At 53.4% G+C, this 21,663-nt stretch overlaps 1 protein-coding gene across 2 annotated transcripts in view; it reads right to left on the reverse strand.

The window, feature by feature from the left end:
* PITPNM1 (phosphatidylinositol transfer protein membrane associated 1) overlaps positions 1 to 21,663 on the reverse strand; it is a 318,418-nt gene that overhangs the window by 90,069 nt on the left and 206,686 nt on the right. The window contains exons 6-8 of one of the 2 annotated variants that reach the window (XM_078659290.1): positions 18,974 to 19,288; positions 6,755 to 6,847; positions 3,420 to 3,509 (exon numbers count right to left, since the gene is read on the reverse strand). In XM_078659290.1, coding sequence (XP_078515416.1) covers positions 3,420 to 3,509; positions 6,755 to 6,847; positions 18,974 to 19,288 — 498 coding nt within the window. Of the gene's footprint in view, positions 1 to 3,419; positions 3,525 to 6,754; positions 6,848 to 18,973; positions 19,289 to 21,663 lie in introns of both variants that reach the window. The other variant, XM_078659289.1, reaches the window with a different exon arrangement.

A 21,663-nucleotide genomic window follows, 5' to 3' on the forward strand; every position in this document is an offset into this window, starting at 1 on the left:
TGTGATGTTGAAGTATGCTGGGCATGTGTGACGTTGAGGTATGCTGGGCATGTGTGACGTTGAGGTATGCTGGGCATGTGTGATGCTGAGGTATGCTGGGCATGTGTGATGTTGAGGTATGCTGGGCATGTGTGATGTTGAGGTATGCTGGGCATGTGTGATGTTGAGGTATGCTGGGCATGTGTGACGTTGAGGTATGCTGGGCATGTGTGATGCTGAGGTATGCTTGGCATGTGTGACGAGTTATGCTTGGCATGTGTGATGATGAGTTATGCTTGGCATGTGCGACAATGAGGTATGCTTGGCATGTGTGACGATGAGGTATGCTTGGCATGTGTGACGATGAGGTATGCTTGGCATGTGTGACGATGAGGTATGCTTGGCATGTGTGACGATGAGGTATGCTTGGCATGTGTGACGATGAGGTATGCTTGGCATGTGTGACGATGAGGTATGCTGGGCATGTGTGACGTTGAGGTATGCTGGGCATGTGTGACGTTGAGGTATGCTGGGCATGTGTGACGTTGAGGTATGCTTGGCATGTGTGACGAGTTATGCTTGGCATGTGTGATGATGAGTTATGCTTGGCATGTGTGACGATGAGGTATGCTTGGCATGTGTGATGATGAGGTATGCTTGGCATGTGTGACGATGAGGTATGCTTGGCATGTGTGACGATGAGGTATGCTTGGCATGTGTGACGATGAGGTAGGCTGGGCATGTGTGACGATGAGGTAGGCTGGGCATGTGCGACGATGAGGTAGGCTGGGCATGTGTGACGATGAGGTATGCTTGGCATGTGGGACGATGAGGTATGCTTGTGTATAGCCAGAGGGAAAAGGAGGTACTAAAGAAGAGGTCGCCCTCCTAGGACATCTTATAAAAAGTGTGAGCCCACCTTCCTGGGTTCAGAGACCTGTAATTTCTTTGGCTCCACTTATATTTTGAGAAGAGCCTCAACACAAGACAGGTCTCCAATGGACCGTAATGGAAGGAGAGCCGGCCACTGATACATCACTGAGGCTTCCAATGGGCCATAATCGGAGGAGAGGCGGCCACTGACATCAGTTAGGCTTCCAATGGGCCATAATCGGAGGAGAGGCGGGCGCTGATACATCACTGAGGCTTCCAATGGGTCATAATCGGAGCAGAGGCGGCCACTGACATCAGTTAGGCTTCCAATGGGCCATAATCGGAGGAGAGGCGGGCGCTGATACATCACTGAGGCTTCCAATGGGCCATAATCGGAGGAGAGGCGGGCACTGATACACTGACACATCACGGAGGCTTCCAATGGGCCATAATCGGAGGTGAGGCGGGCGCTGATACATCACTGAGGCTTCCAATGGGCCATAGTCGGAGGAGAGACGGGCACTGATCCATCACTGAGGCTTCCAATGGGCCATAATCGGAGGAGAGGCGGGCGCAGATACATCACTGAGGCTTCCAATGGGCCATAATCGGAGGAGAGACGGGCACTGGTACATCACTGAGGCTTCCAATGGGCCATTATCACAGCAGAGGAGGGCGCTGGTACATCACTGAGGCTTCCAATGGGCCATTATCAGAGCAGAGGAGGGCGCTGGTAAATCACTGAGGCTTCCAATGGGCCATATTCGGATGAGAGGCGGGCGCTGATACATCACTGAGGCTTCCAATGGGCCATAATCGGAGGAGAGACGGGCACTGGTACATCACTGAGGCTTCCAATGGGCCATTATCACAGCAGAGGAGGGCGCTGGTACATCACTGAGGCTTCCAATGGGCCATTATCACAGCAAAGGAGGGCGCTGATACATCACTGAGGCTTCCAAAGGGCCATAATCGGAGCAGAGGCAGCCACTCATACATCACTGAGGCTTCCAATGGGCCATAATCGGAGGAGAGGAGGGCGCTGATATATCACTGAGGCTTCCAATGGGCCATAATCGGAGGAGAGGAGGGCGCTGATACATCACTGAGGCTTCCAATGGGTCATAATCGGAGGAGAGGCGGGCGCTGATACATCATTGACGCTTCCAGTGGGCCATAATCGGAGGAGAGACAGGCACTGGTACATCACTGAGGCTTCCAATGGGCCATTATCAGAGCAGAGGAGGGCGCTGGTACATCACTGAGGCTTCCAATGGGCCATTATCAGAGCAGAGGAGGGCGCTGGTACATCACTGAGGCTTCCAATGGGCCATTATCACAGCAGAGGAGGGCGCTGATACATCACTGAGGCTTCCAATGGGTCATAATCGGAGGAGAGGCGGGCGCTGATACATCATTGACGCTTCCAGTGGGCCATAATCGGAGGAGAGACAGGCACTGGTACATCACTGAGGCTTCCAATGGGCCATTATCAGAGCAGAGGAGGGCGCTGGTACATCACTGAGGCTTCCAATGGGCCATTATCAGAGCAGAGGAGGGCGCTGGTACATCACTGAGGCTTCCAATGGGCCATTATCACAGCAGAGGAGGGCGCTGGTACATCACTGAGGCTTCCAATGGGCCATTATCACAGCAGAGGAGGGCGCTGATACATCACTGAGGCTTCCAATGTGATTTGTATGTTTCCTTCAAAGGAAGCCATTCTAGAACCGATCCAAAACGCTTCGTCCACAGGTAGAAGGTAGGAAAGGGACCGAGCAGTCAGAGGGGATCTATTATAATCTAGATACTGGAGAAGTTAAAAAGAGGACCTACAAATTCAGCGTGGGGGACAGGGGGTCATGAGTAGAGAAGACACCAAGGCTTCCATACACCAGAAACCTCTCGGCAGTCTGTAGACACGGGCCGTGTCTGATGGAGGCCATTAAACACAGCATGACGTAAAGTGTATATTGGAGACATTATGTTTCAGCTAATATGTGACGTGCTTCTGTGTAAGTTGCAGCATACTATGTAAAAACCGCATTAAAGAAATAGTGCATCAGTGTTGGAGCAGTTAAACTGTGCTCATAGGGGGCAGATGTGTGCTGAAATAAAGGGGGGGTTGTGCCCTTATGAGACAATTGTGCAGACTTGGGGAGACCGTACACTGACAGGAACAGAGCATCTGATTATCACTGCTGTTCATTGAGGGGTACTAGTATTGATTAGGCTAGTAAGGGCAGTCGCTTACTAGCCAAAGTGGGAGCTAAAGTCAGGCCTCGAGTCGGGGTACCACGCGGGGTGGACGGCGTCCCCCCACTTATTTTACCGGGTTTTTGCCAGGTGGCATCTGGTTCTAGTATTCAGTTTTTACCCCTTTCCATCTCGGCTGCCGCTCCATGCGCACATGGCTGACGCCATGATCTCAAATGTTAGTCCGTCTTCTATTTCTACTGCTCGTAGACCATGCCTGCATGACTGATGGTCCCCCAGGAGCAGCCGAGCCCTGAGGCCCTGAAGCCCTGAAGCCCGTGCAGCTAGCGCCTAGCAGCGCACTCACTCACCCGTGGAGTCCTCGGCGTCGCCAGGAGCGTCGTCGGTGTCCAGGAAGTCGTTTGAATTCCATTTTGTAATTTCTTTGGGAAACACCTCGTCTGTGTCAGAGAAATCTGTGTGAGTGACAGGAGGGTTGGGAGCAGAGAGGAAAGAGGGGAGCAAAGAGTGAGCTCAGAGACGAGAGTGAGGCTGAGTGATATCAGAACAAAACAGGGGAGAGCGCTGAGGCAGCTCTCAGGAGCAAAGCACTCAGTCTCAGAATGAGACACAGAAACAGCACGGTCCGGGCACCAGCCCTCAGTCACAAACAAGTGAGACAGCACTGTCAGGGGGCCGGACTCAGTCACAGGATGAGACACAGATACAGCACGGTCAGGGCACCAGTCCTCAGTCACAGGATGAGACCCAGATACAGCACGGTCAGGGCACCAGCCCCTAGTCACAGACAAGAGACACGGATACAGCACGGTCAGGACACCAGCCCTCAGTCTCAGAATGAGGCACGGATACAGCACGGTCAGGGCACCAGCCCTCAGTCACAGAATGAGACACAGATACAGCACGGTCAGGGCACCAGCACTCAGTCACAGACAAGAGACATGGATACAGCACGGTCAGGGCACCAGCCCTCAGTCACAGACAAGAGACACAGATACAGCACGGTCAGGGCACCAGCCCTCAGTCACAGACAAGAGACACAGATACAGCACGGTCAGGGCACCAGCCTCAGTCACAGAATGAGACACGGATACAGCACGGCCAGGGCACCAGCCCTCAGTCACAGGATGAGACACAGGGGAAGCACAGTCAGGGCACCAGCCCTCAGTCACAGGATGAGACACAGATACAGCACTGTCAGGGCACCAGCCCTCAGTCACAGAATGAGACACTGATACAGCACAGTCAGGGCACCAGCCCTCAGTCACAGACAAGAGACACGGATACAGCATAGCCAGGGCACTAGCCTCAGTCACAGAATGAGGCACGGATACAGCACGGTCAGGGCACCAGCCCTCAGTCACAGAATGAGACACAGATACAGCACGGTCAGGGCACCAGCCCTCAGTCACAGAATGAGACACGGATAGAGCACGGTCAGGGCACCAGCCCTCAGTCATAAAATGAGACACAGATACAGCACGGTCAGGGCACCAGCCTCAGTCACAGAATGAGGCACGGATACAGCAGGGTCAGGGCACCAGCCCTCAGTCACAGACAAGAGACACAGATACAGCACGGTCAGGGCACCAGCCCTTAGTCACAGAATGAGACACAGATACAGCACGGTCAGGGCACCAGCCCTCAGTCACAGAATGAGACACGGATACAGCACGGTCAGGGCACCAGCCCTCAGTCACAGGATGAGACACAGGGGAAGCACAGTCAGGGCACCAGCCCTCAGTCACAGGATGAGACACAGATACAGCACTGTCAGGGCACCAGCCCTCAGTCACAGAATGAGACACTGATACAGCACAGTCAGGGCACCAGCCCTCAGTCACAGGATGAGACACAGGGGAAGCACAGTCAGGGCACCAGCCCTCAGTCACAAACAAGAGACACAGATACAGCATGGTCAGGGCACCAACCCTCAGTCACAAACAAGAGACACAGATACAGCACGATCAGGGCACCAGCCCTCAGTCATAGAATGAGACACGGATACAGCACGGTCAGGGCACCAGCCCACAGTCACAGACAAGAGACACTGATGGCTGGTGGCCTGGCCGTGCTGTATCTGTGTCTCTTGTCTGTGACTGTGGGCTGGTGCCCTGACCGTGCTGTATCTGTCACAGACAAGAGACACAGATACAGCATGGTCAGGGCACCAGCCCTTAGTCACAGAATGAGACACAGATACAGCACGGTCAGGGCACCAGCCCTCAATCACAGAATGAGACACGGATACAGCACGGTCAGGGCACCAGCCCTCAGTCACAAGATGAGACACAGGGGCAGCACAGTTAGGGCACCAGCCCTCAGTCACAGGATGAGACACAGATACAGCACTGTCGGGGCACCAGCCCTCAGTCATGAAATGAGACACAGATACAGCACTGTCAGGGAACCAGCCCTCAGTCACAGAATGAGACACAGATACAGCACGGTCAGGGCACCAGCCCTCAGTCACAGAATGAGACACGGATAGAGCACGGTCAGGGCACCAGCCCTCAGTCATAAAATGAGACACAGATACAGCACGGTCAGAGCACCAGCCTCAGTCACAGAATGAGGCACGGATACAGCAGGGTCAGGGCACCAGCCCTTAGTCACAGAATGAGACACAGATACAGCAGGGTCAGGGCACCAGCCCTCAGTCACAGACAAGAGACACAGATACAGCACGGTCAGGGCACCAGCCCTTAGTCACAGAATGAGACACAGATACAGCACGGTCAGGGCACCAGCCCTCAATCACAGAATGAGACACGGATAGAGCACGGTCAGGGCACCAGCCCTCAGTCACAGGATGAGACACAGATACAGCACGGTCAGGGCACCAGCCCTCAGTCACAGAATGAGGCACGGATACAGCAGGGTCAGGGCACCAGCCCTTAGTCACAGAATGAGACACAGATACAGCAGGGTCAGGGCACCAGCCCTCAGTCACAGACAAGAGACACAGATACAGCACAGTCAGGGCACCAGCCCTTAGTCACAGAATGAGACACAGATACAGCACGGTCAGGGCACCAGCCCTCAATCACAGAATGAGACACGGATAGAGCACGGTCAGGGCACCAGCCCTCAGTCACAGGATGAGACACAGGGGCAGCACAGTCAGGGCACCAGCCCTCAGTCACAGGGATGAGACACAGATACAGCACTGTCAGGGCACCAGCCCTCAGTCACAAACAAGTGAGACAGCACGGTCAGGGCACCAGCCCTCAGTCACAAACAAGAGACACAGATACAGCATGGTCAGGGCACCAGCCCTCAGTCACAGACAAGAGACACGGATACAGCACGGTCAGGGCACCAGCCCTCAGTCACAAACAAGAGACACGGATACAGCACGGTCAGGGCACCAGCCCTCAGTCACAAACAAGAGACACAGATACAGCACGGTCAGGGCACCAGCCCTCAGTCACAAACAAGAGACACCGATGCAGCGGACACACGCCTTCAGTCAGAGAGAGAGAGGGCAGTATCAGTCTAGCCCTCACTCACAGACAAGAAAAACAAATAGCGTAATTTTAGCAGATGGGCCCTCAGTCGAAGACTGGCACAGACAGCAGTGCCAGGGGCCCAGAGCTCAAGCATAGAAAGATTAGTGCCAGGACAGTAGCCTCGGGCCATACAAGAAGACCCTGGCGGATGACGTCATTCGTGGGGCACGTACCGTGAGCGTCGAAGAACTCCTCATCGGAGCTGTTCTCAGAGTCCCGGGCGATGTTCTGCATCCTCCATTCAGACAAACTCTGGGGTGAGACGCCTGGTGTAAAGAGAGACATTTAGGGTTAGTAGGGGCCTCACTATATGACTGTGTTCATGCATTTCCAGGGCTCCCAGACCATTCACCATAGCCAGGGCTCCCCGACCATTCACCGTAGCCAGGGCTCCCCGACTGTTCACCGTAGCCAGGGCTCCCCGACCGTTCACCGTAGCCAGGGCTCCCCGACCATTCACCATAGCCAGGGCTCCAGGACCATTCACCATAGCCAGGGCTCCAAGGCCATTCACCATAGCCAGGGCTCCAAGGCCATTCACCATAGCCAGGGCTCCCCGACCATTCACTATAGCCAGGGCTCCCCGACCATTCACCGTAGCCAGGGCTCCCCGACCATTCACCGTAGCCAGGGCTCCCCGACCATTCACTATAGCCAGGGCTCCAAGACCATTCACCATAGCCAGGGCTCCCCAACCATTCACTATAGCCCGGTCTCTCCGACCATTCACCGTAGCCAGGGCTCCCCGACCATTCACTGTAGCCCGGTCTCTCCTACCATTCACCGTAGCCAGGGCTCCCCGACCATTCACTATAGCCCGGTCTCTCCGACCATTCACCGTAGCCAGGGCTCCCCGACCATTCACTATAGCCCGGTCTCTCCGACCATTCACCGTAGCCAGGGCTCCCAGACCATTCACCGTAGCCAGGGCTCCCAGACCATTCAACATAGCCAGGGCTCCCCGACCATTCAACATAGCCAGGGCTCCCCGACCATTCAACATAGCCAGGGCTCCCCGACAATTCAACATAGCCAGGGCTCCCCGACAATTCAACATAGCCAGGGCTCCCCGACCATTCCCCATAGCCAGGGCCCCCAGACCATTCAACGTAGCCGGGGCTCCCCGACCATTCAACATAGCCAGGGCTCCCCGACCATTCAACATAGCCAGGGCTCCCCGACAATTCAACATAGCCAGGGCTCCCCGACCATTCCCCATAGCCAGGGCTCCCAGACCATTGACCGTAGCCAGGGCTCCCAGACCATTCAACATAGCCAGGGCTCCAAGACCATTCACCGTAGCCAGGCTTGTCGACCATTGTCATAACCTGCACTCCTACAACACACAGCAGCATTCCACCAACCCTGTAATCACCGATCCTTTATCATCCTTTCAGTACAGCCAACACTCCTACACCATCTTAGAAGCCACCACTTCTACAACATCCATAGCCAGCACTACTAAACTACATCCACAATTCACACTACTCCACCAACTTTGCTGGGAACGATCCTCCACTGCTCACAGCCAATATTCCTACATCATCGCCACATGTACCACTCCAACATAATCCCCGCATCCAGCACTTCTACACCGTCCCACAACCAGTGTTCTCTACCATCTGGAGTCAGTGCTCCAACACCATTCCAGCACTCCTACCCTTACCATCCCCACAGCCAGCTCTCCTACACAATCCCCACAGCCAGCGCTCCTACACCATTCCTGAAGATAGCTCACCTACGCCATTCCTGCAGTCAGTGCGCCTACACCATTGCTGCGGTTAGTGCACCACTGCAGCTAGCTCTCCTACACCATTATTCCGCCAGCGCACCTACACCATCCCTGCAGAGAGCGCTCCAACAACATTCCTGCACTTAGTGCTCCCACCCCATTCCTGCGGCCAGCTCTCCTACACCATTCCTGTGGCAAGTGCTCCCACCTCATTCCTGTGGCCAGCTCTCCCACACCATTCCTGTGGCAAGTGCTCCCACCTCATTCCTGTGGCCAGCTCTCCCACACCATTCCTGCAGCCACCGCTCCTACACCATTCCTGCGGGCAGCTCTCCTACACCATTCCTGCGGCCAGCTCTCCTACACCATCCCCACAGCCAGCTCTCCTACACACATTCCTGCGGCCAGCGCTCCTACACAATCCCCACAGCCAGAGCTCCTACACCATTCCTGAAGCTAGCTCACCTACGCCATTCCTGCAGTCAGTGCGCCTACACCATTGCTGCAGTTAGTGCACCACTGCAGCTAGCTCTCCTACACCATTCTTCCGCCAGCGCACCTACACCATCCCTGCAGAGAGAGCTCCTACAACATACCTGCACTTAGTGCTCCCACCCCATTCCTGCGGGCAGCTCTCCTACGCCATTCCTGTGGCCAGCTCTCCTACACCATTCCTGCGGCCTGCTCTCCCACACCATTCCTGAGTCCTGCTCTCCCACACCATTCCTGCGGCCTGCTCTCCCACACCATTCCTGCGGCCTGCTCTCCCACACCATTCCTGCGGCCTGCTCTCCCACACCATTCCTGCGGCCTGCTCTCCCACACCATTCCTGCGGCCTGCTCTCCCACACCATTCCTGCTGCCTGCTCTCCCACACCATTCCTGCGGCCAGCGCTCCCACACCATTCCTGCGGCCAGCGCTCCTACACCATTCCTGCGGCCAGCTCTCCTACACCATTCCTGCGGCCAGCTCTCCTACACCATTCCTGCGGCCAGCTCTCCTACACACATTCCTGTAGCCAGCGCTCCTACACAATCCCCACAGCCAACGCTCCTACACCATTCCTGAAGCTAGGTCACCTACGCCATTCCTGCAGTCAGTGCCGCCTACACCATTGCTGCGGTCAGCTCTCCTACACCATTCCTGCAGTTAGTGCTCCCACTGCGGCCAGCTCTCCTACACCATTCTTCCGCCAGCGCACCTGCACCATCCCTGCAGAGAGCGCTCCTACAACATTCCTGCAGTTGGCGCTCCCACCTCATTCCTGCGGGCAGCTCTCCTACACCATTCCTGTGGCCAGCTCTCCTACACCATTCCTGCAGACAGTGCTCCAACCATTCCTGCAGCCAGCTCTCCTACACCATTCCTGCGGCCTGCTCTCCCACACCATTCCTGCGGCCTGCTCTCCCACACCATTCCTGCGGCCTGCTCTCCCACACCATTCCTGCGGCCTGCTCTCCCACACCATTCCTGCGGCCTGCTCTCCCACACCATTCCTGCGGCCTGCTCTCCCACACCATTCCTGCGGCCAGCACTCCTACACCATTCTTGCGGCCAGCGTTCCTACACCATTCCTGCTGCCAGCGTTCCTACACCATTCCTGCGACACACCATTCCTGCGGCCAGCTCTCCTACACCATTCCTGCGGCCAGCACTCCTACACCATTCCTGCGGCCAGCGCTCCTACACCATTCCTGCGGCCAGCGCTCCCACACCATTCCTGCGGCCAGCACTCCTACACCATTCCTGCGGCCAGCGCTCCTACACCATTCCTGCGGCCAGCGCTCCCACACCATTCCTGCGGCCAGCGCTCCCACACCATTCCTGCGGCCAGCTCTCCCACACCATTCCTGTGGCCAGCGCTCCTACGCCATTCCTGCGGCCAGCGCTCCTACGCCATTCCTGCGGCCAGCTCTCCCACACATTCCTGCGGCCAGCGCTCCTACGCCATTCCTGCGGCCAGCTCTCCCACACCATTCCTGCGGCCAGCGCTCCCACACCATTCCTGCGGCCAGCGCTCCTACGCCATTCCTGCGGCCAGCTCTCCCACACCATTCCTGTAGCCAGCGCTCCTACGACATTCCTGCGGCCAGCGCTCCTACGCCATTCCTGCAGCCAGCTCTCCTACAATGGGCCAGATGTAGGAAGCCTAATACCGGTCGGTAACGGCCGAAATTACCGAATTCTGGCCGTTACCAACCGGTATTAGGCAATTGGGATGTAGGGGCCTAATTTAAGGATTCGGTAATTTACCAATCAGTAATTTAAGGAATCGGTAAATTACAGAATTCTTAAATACCGATTTGGTAAATTACCGAATCCTTAATGTAGGAAGCACTTAAGTGAGTGCTTTTCACTTGTAAGGATTCGTTATTTACCACCAACTACAAGTTGGTGGTAAATAACGAAAACCGTTAAAAAAGGCTATTTTGTGCTTTTTTAACAGTGCCATGTGGCAGACATACATGCCCTTAGGGCATGTATGTGTGCCACATGTGCACCCATGCACTATACAGGGGTGCAACAGGGTGTCAATGTGACACCCTGCCACCCTTGTAGGTCTTCCCCCTATTACCGATTCGGTATTTACCGAATCGGTAATTCTCATTCATTCCTATGGGCCGAATTTTACAGATTCAGTAAAATGTACCGAATCATTAGCTACATATCATTTACCGATTCTAAAATACCGAATCGGTAAAATTCAGTAATTTAGAATCGGTAAATTATATTTACCTACATCTGGCCCAATATTCCTGCGGCCAGCTCTCCTACACCTTTCCTGCGGCCAGCGCTCCTAAACCATTCCTGCGGCCAGCTCTCCTACACCAATACTGCGGCCATTAAGGCCTTGATTTGAGCGGTCTGAAGAGACAACTAGGGCACAGAGACAGCTTGTGATGCAGGCCGTCTGTCAACTTCAACTGCCAGATCCGGGTCAGGCCAGCATTCCATGATGACGTCAGTATTCCATGATGACCTAAGCATTCCAAGATGATGTCATGGTCAAGACATGATTTCAAAGCTGACAAGCTAACTCATGGGTACTCGCAAACATTTGCCCAGGGGCCACAAAGTATTGTCTGTGGTGTGACCGAGGGCCGCACGGATGCCAGAAGGGTGGAGGTAGTCAGGGATTGTGTAAGGTGGTCATAGGTGAAGCATGTACATCTAGTGGCTGAACTGCACAACGTGAAACCAGAAAACCTGGGATTATTCCCGTCTTTACCCTTGACTTAACTGTGTGATCCTAGGCAATTCTTTTTTCACTTTGCCCCCTTTTTCTTCACTATAGCATATAAGAGGACCTTGAAATACACAAGTTCAGAATGTGAACCGTATAAAACCTTATATTTGATTATAATGTTGTCGATGTATATTAGCAACCTAAGCCACCCAGAGGGGGAACGACAAATGAGGTGCCTCGAAGTTCACTATTGAAACTGTTGTCAGGGTGGGGTGAGGAAGCATGAAGATTTCTAAATTCATGTTTGAAAAAGATCACTTAAAAAAAATACCTCTCAATACAGCGGTATGATAAAATGCTTCTGCATGTTAATGAAATACACTTTTTAATTTTGAAGAAACAATCCTATTTGTATACATTTGTGGTAAGATGCCTTTAAAAATAAAGGTTAAGTGGTACAGGACACCACCTTAGTTACTATATAACTTCAGTTAATCTGCAAATAAATGTGTGCTCGTTAATTAAAATAAATTCTAAATATAAGTGCTCAGCAAGTAAACACCAGCCCACGCTACTGTTCACCGGGGGCCACATGTGAAGGTCAAGAGAGCCGCACGCAACTCCCGGGCCGTACTTCTCACTGAGCTAATTGGTGGCCATCTTGAAACCTGGCAAACCCTTTCTAGTGGGATGCCACCCTGCTCTGGTCAGGCTAGGAGGCTCTGTCCTCTGCCTGCCACCCCATCCTCTAGGGACCAGGCCCCCCAGGCGCAAGCCATGGTTTTGCCCACCTTTACCCGTGGATTATTCGAACTGTCCAGGGCACAGGAGCCCCAGACTCCTCCCCAGTGAGAAGCCTCCCTGCTCTGGTCAGGCTGGTGACTGGGCCTTCACAGAGGTCCCATCTCCGCTCCATACCCGAGTTGGATGAGAGTCCTCGCCGGTCTGCAGCCACCCTGCCATCCCAGCCCATTGACTCAGGGTGCCCTAGGTTGGTGCCTTGAGAGCTAAAGAGGGTTAAGCCCCAAGCAAATCCCTCTTTCCCCTTGTGCCCGCCCAGAAATTAGTTTTTCATCAACTATTGAAGTTGGGGCTTACAGAACCCAGAAGAGACAAGTCTGAGTTTGCTATGTGGGCCAGCCCGCCAGTCATTTGGATGCCAATCTGGTTGGCTGACTAGACGGCCCAGGCCTGCGGCATCCAGCGACAACCAGAGTAGTCATTCATGCAGAGGTCAATGCTCAGGTGGTTCCTACCTAGAGCCACCTGCCGGCTTGACTCCCGACGACTCCGATGGTGCTTGCTACCAGCCAACTGATCCTACTGCTGACCTATGATGGATCATGCCCCTACCCCCGGCAGCATAGCGTGGGAAGGAGAGGCCCCTGTGCCACATGGTATGTGGTAGAGGCAGCCGCCCAAGGGCCCATGCCCCATTCCGCCCCCTGACCAGCAGCAGTGAGATGCCAGGGAGTCAGACGCCAGATAGAGACAAAAGCTTGGCTCAGAGGATGACTTCCAACAGAACACAGCAAGGTAAATACTCTGTTACTTACGAAACCATGAACCACAATCAGGTTGTCGGGTACCCCACAAACATGTGGTGCACTAAGGGCAGTGGAGGTGGCCCCGATTGCATTCATGCTTTGTTCCCCAATAGAGCAGCGCTAGGCACCAGCCAAGAGGTCGTCTATCCAAGGCAAATCAAGGCTCCACTGCACTTCAGTATTGTTACAGTTTAGGAGCGATTCTGACTTCGAGACATTCAGTCATAACCCCATAGATGGTACCTTCGCCCCATTGGCTCTCAGCCAAGTGTAGGAAAGTAGGATCTGCTTCGTACGGTTACCTCCACTTTTTGCTTGATTTTGCACTATTTTTGACTACCCTGACTGGGATTTGCTAATCAGGACCCCAGTCTATCTGCTTTCTCCTTTAAATTGACATACATGTACTTTTGTACACTCCAGATTGGATACTGTAGTACCCTTTACATTCTGTAGTATATGGTACACATATACCCAGGGCATAGGTACCCCAAAGGCATCCCATGGGCAGAAGCACATATTATGCCACCCATGAGAGGCCATGCAAAATGGAACTCGAGGTCTGCTACTGCTGCCTGTGTAGGATGGTGCTTGCATCACCTACTTAGATATAGGTTCACTATATCTATTGGTCACTACACTTAAAACCTATAAGTCACACCTATAGCAGGTCCTACCAATCCTGAAAGCAGTGTGCTGGGTTTTGTGTGAGAGGGTGCCCCTGCATGAGCAGAGCCCCTCTGCAGCCTTTGGAGACCATTCTCCTGGGTTGTCTGTGACTTAGCCGGACATATAGGTAGAGGTGCATTATAACCTCGCGGTAAATGCGGTCTCAAAAACGGCTGCATAGAAACATATTGTGTTTGGTATGAAACACCTTGGAATCATACCTCCACACTGGAAACCGGTGTGGCAGGTATGATTCCATCCTTCAGAAGCGAGCTTCGTGGGGTCACTGGTCTAACCGGTGCCAGCCTTCTCAAACCCTGTCAGTACAAAATGAATGCTGCGGACTAGAGACATATTTTTGCCCTCCTGCTGCTGAGCCAAGCTTGAGCAAGGGAAGGCAGCACAAGAGGCATCCTGTCACAGGGAGGTGTGACCACCTCCCAGACAGGGTTTAGTGTATTGGGGCTGGGTGGGTGCACTCTGATAGTGCCTGAAAATTTGCACTGGGGGCACATTTGGTGTCCCTGTGCATACTCCCACTTAAAACAGTACTGGGAGCCATTGGCTCCTGCTTTGGAGCAAAACTTCCTCTGTCCTGACCCTCCCCTAGGAGGGTCCCCCGAATCTGTCCAACCCCTTCCTGTGGTTACAAAAGGGCTTACCTGGCTGTAAGACTTTAGATTTTACGTGGACAAGATTTTACAAGAAGACACACCTGACCTTCGACCGTCTGGACACTCCAGACTTCGACTAGGCTCGACTTCGTCTCTCTCTCCGTCCAAAGCTTTGTTTGTGCCCTTGCTCCATACAGATTACGTGCAGGACCTGTGGTGCACTAAGGACAACTGAAGAATCTCCCTTGAAGTGATGGAGTTACTACCCTGCAATTGCAGGCACCTTAAGGCAACTGGCCGGTCTGCTGCTTCTGTGGACTCGAAGATTTCAGCAACATAGGAGGTGGGTTTTCAAAGGTCCCTCAGGTCGATCTGCCCTCTCAGCAAGTTTGAGGCCAGTATCCCTCGTGGGGACCGCATAACCCGAACCCCTGTGCACTGCGTCCATTTGCAGTTTCATATGCTTGTTGGCAATTCCCAAGCTTGTGCATTGGACTCGGTGTAGTCCTGACCCTGAGCAGTATTTGCACCAAAGAACTCCGGTCTCCTCGCACAGAGTGCTCCGTGGACTGGTACTTTGCAATCTTGCTCGAGGTCCCCTCCAGACTCCTGGTCATTCGGCCCGTGGGTCCTCCTGAGGGTAATCTTGATTGCTGTTGGGCTTTCCTGGCTGCTCCAGACGTGCCCTGACTTGCCATTGCTTGGCGAGTCCCCTGGACCTTGCTGGTCCACACCGTAACCTGCTTGACCTAACTGCCAAGGCTTGTTGCTGCTCCGGCCGGACACCGACCCCTCAGCACTCGACATCCTTCGTGAGAAAGCTTACCTCCGTCTCCTGGAAATCCTCAACTTCTCCTGGTCCTCGTGGCTGCAGAGTCAAGTATCCCTTCTTCGTACCTGAAGCACCTGACATCGGTGGGTATTCGTCTACCGAGCCCCTGGTCACTCCGAAGTGACCCAGACCCTGTCCCCTCTGCTTTCAGGTTCCTTCCTTCCAGAATCCAGGCTTGGATTCCCCCGGACCATTTTCACCTTCACGGCAGCAGTAATTCTTCACATCCCTCCATTGAGACCGACGGAGGTTTCCAACACCACTCCAGACCTATGCACCCGGCTCCTTTGGGATAGGTAACTCTGGTTCTACGGTATCCACGGGTGGGATGCTCTCCAACCTCTTAAGTTCCAAAGGGTTTGCTCGAAGTCCTCCTAGAAGGGTCCTTAAAGTTTAAAACTGTAACTGCGACTTCCCCATAGAATTGTACAGAGCCAAACGTCGTGTTAGCACACTGCACCCATCCTCCGTGGGGTCCCTATCTACTCACATTGGGTGGTTCCTTGGGGTCCCGGCAATTCTACGTGTTCTAGACCTTGTCTTGACTCAAGTCGTGATTGTTATACCACTATTTTAGTATATGGTTTGTTCTCCTGCTGGAGCCCACAGTGTATTGTGCTACTTACAACTGTTCTGTTGATCTCGTATTGTTTGCTTTGTGTTCTATCCTCGTGTAGAGGATACTAGAGAGTGTTGTATTAATAAATACATATTTTTATATGACAACTATGTGGTTCTCCTTTCATTTAGTCAACATAGGAGGTGATTTCTGGTAAAACAAGCTGCTTTACATTCCTTCAAGATTAAGCCTGAAGGCTGCTCTCCACAGCTACCACTAGGATATCTTTCTAAAGGTTATCTTTGACCTCATACATCATAAGGGTTGTTTGAATTGCTGTGAGGTGCCCAATTTAATTAGTTGTACAAAAGGGGATGATGAACGGAGCGTTTGAACAAATCAAACACTCACCCCCAGTCAACTGATCTGGGTTAAATCCATCACCATTCTTTAGTTCACTCAGCCACCCCAGTTCAGACATGGCTATATGCAAATCAGTCTGACCCTGTGCCTTATGGGAACAGTCCAGCCCGAACTGCCAAGCCATGTCTTCCCTGGACCGGAAACAAGCATCCTGGGACCGGTTTCGGATTCATAATCCTCATCAGCCAGGCTATCTTGAATCCAGTGGCCAAGTGAACAAGGGACTCACGTCTGAGCATACCCTGCCACACTTAGGGCGAACAAAGCGATACAAAAGGGGATGATGAACGGAGCGTTTGAACAAATCAAACACTCACCCCCAGTCAACTGATCTGACAAATCAGACAAATTTTGAACCTGCTGTGGCTGCAAGGATTTCTTGTATTCTAGGGAGGGGGAACGGTGATGGATCAAACCCAGATCTTTTGACTGGGTGTGAGTGTTTGATTGGTTCAGATGCTCCGTCCATCACCACCCCCTTTTGTACCGCTTTTGGCAGCCATAAGTGTGGCAGGGTATGCTCAGACGTGAGTCCCTTGCTCAATTTGCCACTGGATTCAAGCAAGCCGGGCTGAAGATGGCTGTAATGCCAGAAACCGGTCCTCGGAAGCTTGTTTCCGGTCCAGGGAAGGCATGGCTTGGCAGTTCGGGCTGGACTGTTCCCATGAGGCACAGGGTCAGACTGATTTGCATATAGCCATGTCTGAACTGGGGTGGCAGAGTGGGCTAAAGAACGGTGATGGATCAAACCCAGATCTTTTGACTGGGTGTGAGTGTTTGATTGGTTCAGATGCTCCGTCCATCACCACCCCCTTTTATACCGCTTTTGGCCGCCATAAGTGTGGCAGGGTATGCTCAGACGTGAGTCCCTTGCTCAATTTGCCACTGGATTCAAGCAAGCCGGGCTGAAGATGGCTGTAATGCCAGAAACCAGTCCTCGGAAGCTTGTTTCCGGTCCAGGGAAGGCATGGCTTGGCAGTTCGGGCTGGACTGTTCCCATGAGGCACAGGGTCAGACTGATTTGCATATAGCCATGTCTGAACTGGGGTGGCAGAGTGGGCTAAAGAACGGTGATGGATCAAACCCAGATCTTTTGACTGGGTGTGAGTGTTTGATTGGTTCAGATGCTCCGTCCATCACCACCCCCTTTTGTACCGCTTTTGGCCGCCATAAGTGTGGCAGGGTATGCTCAGACGTGAGTCCCTTGCTCAATTTGCCACTGGATTCAAGCAAGCCGGGCTGAAGATGGCTGTAATGCCAGAAACCGGTCCTCGGAAGCTTGTTTCCGGTCCAGGGAAGGCATGGCTTGGCAGTTCGGGCTGGACTGTTCCCATGAGGCACAGGGTCAGACTGATTTGCATATGGCCATGTCTGAACTGGGGTGGCAGAGTGGGCTAAAGAACGGTGATGGATCAAACCCAGATCTTTTGACTGGGTGTGAGTGTTTGATTGGTTCAGATGCTCCGTCCATCACCACCCCCTTTTGTACTGCTTTTGGCCGCCATAAGTGTGGCAGGGTATGCTCAGACGTGAGTCCCTTGCTCAATTTGCCACTGGATTCAAGCAAGCCGGGCTGAAGATGGCTGCAATGCCAGAAACCGGTCCTCGGAAGCTTGTTTCCGGTCCAGGGAAGGCATGGCTTGGCAGTTCGGGCTGGACTGTTCCCATGAGGCACAGGGTCAGACTGATTTGCATATAGCCATGTCTGAACTGGGGTGGCAGAGTGGGCTAAAGAACGGTGATGGATCAAACCCAGATCGTTTGACTGGGTGTGAGTGTTTGATTGGTTCAGATGCTCCGTCCATCACCACCCCCTTTTGTACCAATTTAATTAGTTGACAGCATATACCAGGCCAACTTCTCACACCAAGCACATAACCAAATGTTGGATTCTGCGGTTCCTCTCTTACTGAGCAGGATTACTATAGCAACAACGCATCCTCAGATGGTAAAACTAACCTGTCTCACATTGGTCTAAAAACAGTTAACTTCTCCAATTAGTGGGTGAATAGCCCAACGTTTGATGAATTCTGCTTCATAATGATAGGAAGAGCCAACATCAAAGGACCAAATAGTGACAGCGCTATGAACGCCTGGCCAAGTTTACAGCCTGATCTCTGCGGTTCCTCTCTTACTGAGCAGGATTACTATAGCAACAACACATCCTCAGATGGTAAAACTAACCTGTCTCACATTGGTCTAAAAACAGTTAACTTCTCCAATTAGTGGGTGAATAGCCCAACGTTTGATGAATTCTGCTTCATAATGATAGGAAGAGCCAACATCAAAGGACCAAATAGTGACAGTGCTATGAACGCCTGGCCAAGTTTACAGCCTGATCTCTTACACACACTCTGAGCTAAGGCATCATGGCCCCCACCTTGCTCTCCTGCACACACACACCCCCATGCCCGCCCATCATGGCTCACAGGCTGCAGTCTTGCACTAGAGTCCAATTCAAACTACTGACACACGCCTACAAAGCCCTCCACAAGCAAGGACCTGCACACATTAACCCCCGCCTGAACTTGCACCAACCATCCATTAACCTCAGCTCCGCTTTCCTCACCCTCACACACACTCCGCGCAACCGTCATAGCCACAGCAAAGGCCGTTCCTTCTCCCACCTTGCCGCCAATCCCTGGAACGCCCTCCACCTCCGAACATCACCCTTATTGATGGACTTCAAGAATAAACTCAAGACCTAGCTTTTCGACTAAACCCAGAACCCGGCACCTGGATTCCCTCACAGGTGATTAGCCGCGCTTTACATGTATTGATTTATTAATGCTCGTGATCACACACCAAGGCCCACCGTTGGCCCTCACCTCCATGCTGCGAGGAGTACGAAGATCTGGACGAGGTGGACCACTGCTTGGTGAGGCTGTCGTCAGGTGTGACATCCAGGACCCCCTTCGTCTCTGTACCCTCTTTGCCTGGGACTTCGCTGGCCTCCACGCGCCCCTCCAGGCTTGGCACGGGGGCTTCCTGCTGCGCCTCCTCGGCACACTTGGCCATCTTCTGGGCCAGCATGCGAGCCGTCTCATCCTCCAGCTGGCGGATGTCATCCATGGTCAGCTCACACCACTCGTCCTGCCAGCACCAGGCCTGGCGGTGGGCCCTCAGCATCACCTTACGGAGACCTGTGATAGGAAGGAGTGGGAGCCAAGGGGGAGGGGCAGGCAGAGGGATGGGAGAAGAGAGGAGGAGAGGAGAGGAGAAACAAGGAAAGAAAGGAAGTTAGAGGCAAGGAAGGAAACATTGATGAAGTAGCAAAATGGAAAGGAGGAGTGAAGGCAAAATGAAGAACAGAGGGAAAGGATAGACGAAAGGAGAGGAAGAGAAGGCAGGAGATGGCAAAAGAAAGAGTAAAGAATGGTGGAGGGAAAGACGATGGGAATAGAAGGGAAGCAGAAATGACAAACCAAGAGGTGACAGTAAGGTTAACAGTGACAGACGGAAAGGAGGAGTAAAGGAGACAGAAAGGGACAGTGGAGACCGAAGAATAGAAGGGGTAGAAAGGAACGGGAGAGAAAGCGTGTGGTTAGAAAGGATGATGAAATAACAAAAGCGAAGATAAAGGAAGGAAGGAGGGAAGGAAGGGTCAGAGTAAGAAAGTGGGTCATTCTTCTTTTCTGTCTTTGACTTGTGGTACATATTCAAATTGAACACTTCACAGTATACCAAATGCACTGAATCGCACCATAGCGCTCTGAGGCCTCACGCTACTGCCTGCATCACTGGGCGCTACAGCCATTCCTTCACCTGTTTATTTATGTAGGATTTTCTATAGTACGGACTGAGCCACAAGGGCATCTGAGAGCTACACATAGCATTAGAATCAAACAGAAAAAAAATGACCAGAGCTGCCGACTTTTGAACTGGGGAACCAGATTTGAGTTTCTGAGTTGGCTCAACATCTTATTATTCTGGACATATCACGTGCTTACCACAAATGAAAGTGTCCCTGTGTAATGTAACTCGTGCTCATGCAGGATGCCCGCGGTCCCTGCAGGGGACCCCCCTGGGAGGGCAGACCCCGTAGTAGGGCGTGGGGAGCCGATCGCCCAGGCATGTGGAGGGAGGTGCTGGGGGGTGGGGGGGGTGGGGACACCTGTGAGTTAGGCCGTCCCCCCCTTGGGACTAGATATAGTGGGAGCCCCTCCCTCCTCGCGCCCTCTTTGCTGCTGCCCCCCTCATTAGCTTGGTCGTGCTTCAGGCTGCTCCTCGCCAGCTTTAGGGCCTTATAGGCCTCCCAGCCACCCCCTCTCTCCCCCCCCCCCCGACGGACGCGAGGCCCGCGCTTTCAGCTCACTTTAAGGTAAGCGGATCAGTAGACCTCCCCCCGGGCCCCGTCCTCGGATAAACCCGAGTCGACAGGGCTCCGTGGCTCTGCCACGGGGGAGCTAAGCGATCCGTTGTTTTGAGTCGTGCAGGGTCTGTTGTGCGGGATGGGTGACCGAATATGTCGCCCGGCATTCGGGCGGGATTTAAAGGTGGATGATAGCATATCGGCCGGCTCACGCACGCGGCCGGCTATTCGGGGGCCGGCTACGAGTGTTGTGCGTTTTATACAGTAAATAGTGGGAGAGATCCAAAGTGTCGCAGACTTCTTGTTGGGGCGCCACGGTCGATGAGGCTACGGAACACACACGCGGTCGCCGCGAGCACTGTGAGCGGCAGCGTGTGTTGAAGGGGCGGGGAGCGATATGCAGTTCCGAGTACTGACTTCTTAGGCAGCGAGGGGGCGGGGAGCGGTAGGCCTCCTCACGCGGGAACAGGGGCACCGGCAGACCGCATCAGGATCGCGTCCGGCAGCGATGACGAAGGGGCGGGCTATGTTGGGCGGCCCCGCCGGTACCTGCATTGAATTCAGTAATTACTGGCCGACTCGACAGCGAGGTCGGGGTGGCGGGGAGCGGCATGAGGCTCCGCCGACACCTCGAGGGGGAGCAAGAGCATAGTGGCACGGGCAATGTGCTGGTTGGCCGCTTCGATCGACTTAGAGTAGGCAGCCATTCCTGGTCATAAACTTAATCATAGCTTCCGGGTACTCTGGTGAGAAAGCATTTCCGGAGGCGTGGTCAAAAGGTAGCTTCCGGTCGAGGCCGGCAAGCGTTTCCGGCATGACCGGTGTTCTGACAACAAGCCTCGCCCGACACCCTGGCGTGTAGCACAGTTTTCTCCTTGCGTTAGTATGTGGAATCCACGTTTTAATTGGACTTAGGAGCCATTATTTGCACTCAACAGAGCCTGCAGCGTGTTCTAGATTTAACAGAAATACACCTCGCAGGAGTGTGCCGGCGCCACCTTTTTGTTGGAGTCCACATGCGCCCGTCCAGTTAAAGGACATCTGACACACCTGCCAGCATTTGAATGGGCAAAGTGCAGTTTATGCCCCTTGTTTTCGAGGCACACTTCACCGGTCACACGCGTGCACATGATGTGTCTTTCCATTTCCGGAAACTTCACACGTTTTCGCAAGATTGCGTCCGCGTTGCTAGAATAAACCGCTGTC

This window comes from Lissotriton helveticus, chromosome 1_1 (assembly GCF_964261635.1).
Source record: "Lissotriton helveticus chromosome 1_1, aLisHel1.1, whole genome shotgun sequence".
NCBI lineage: Eukaryota > Metazoa > Chordata > Amphibia > Caudata > Salamandridae > Lissotriton > Lissotriton helveticus.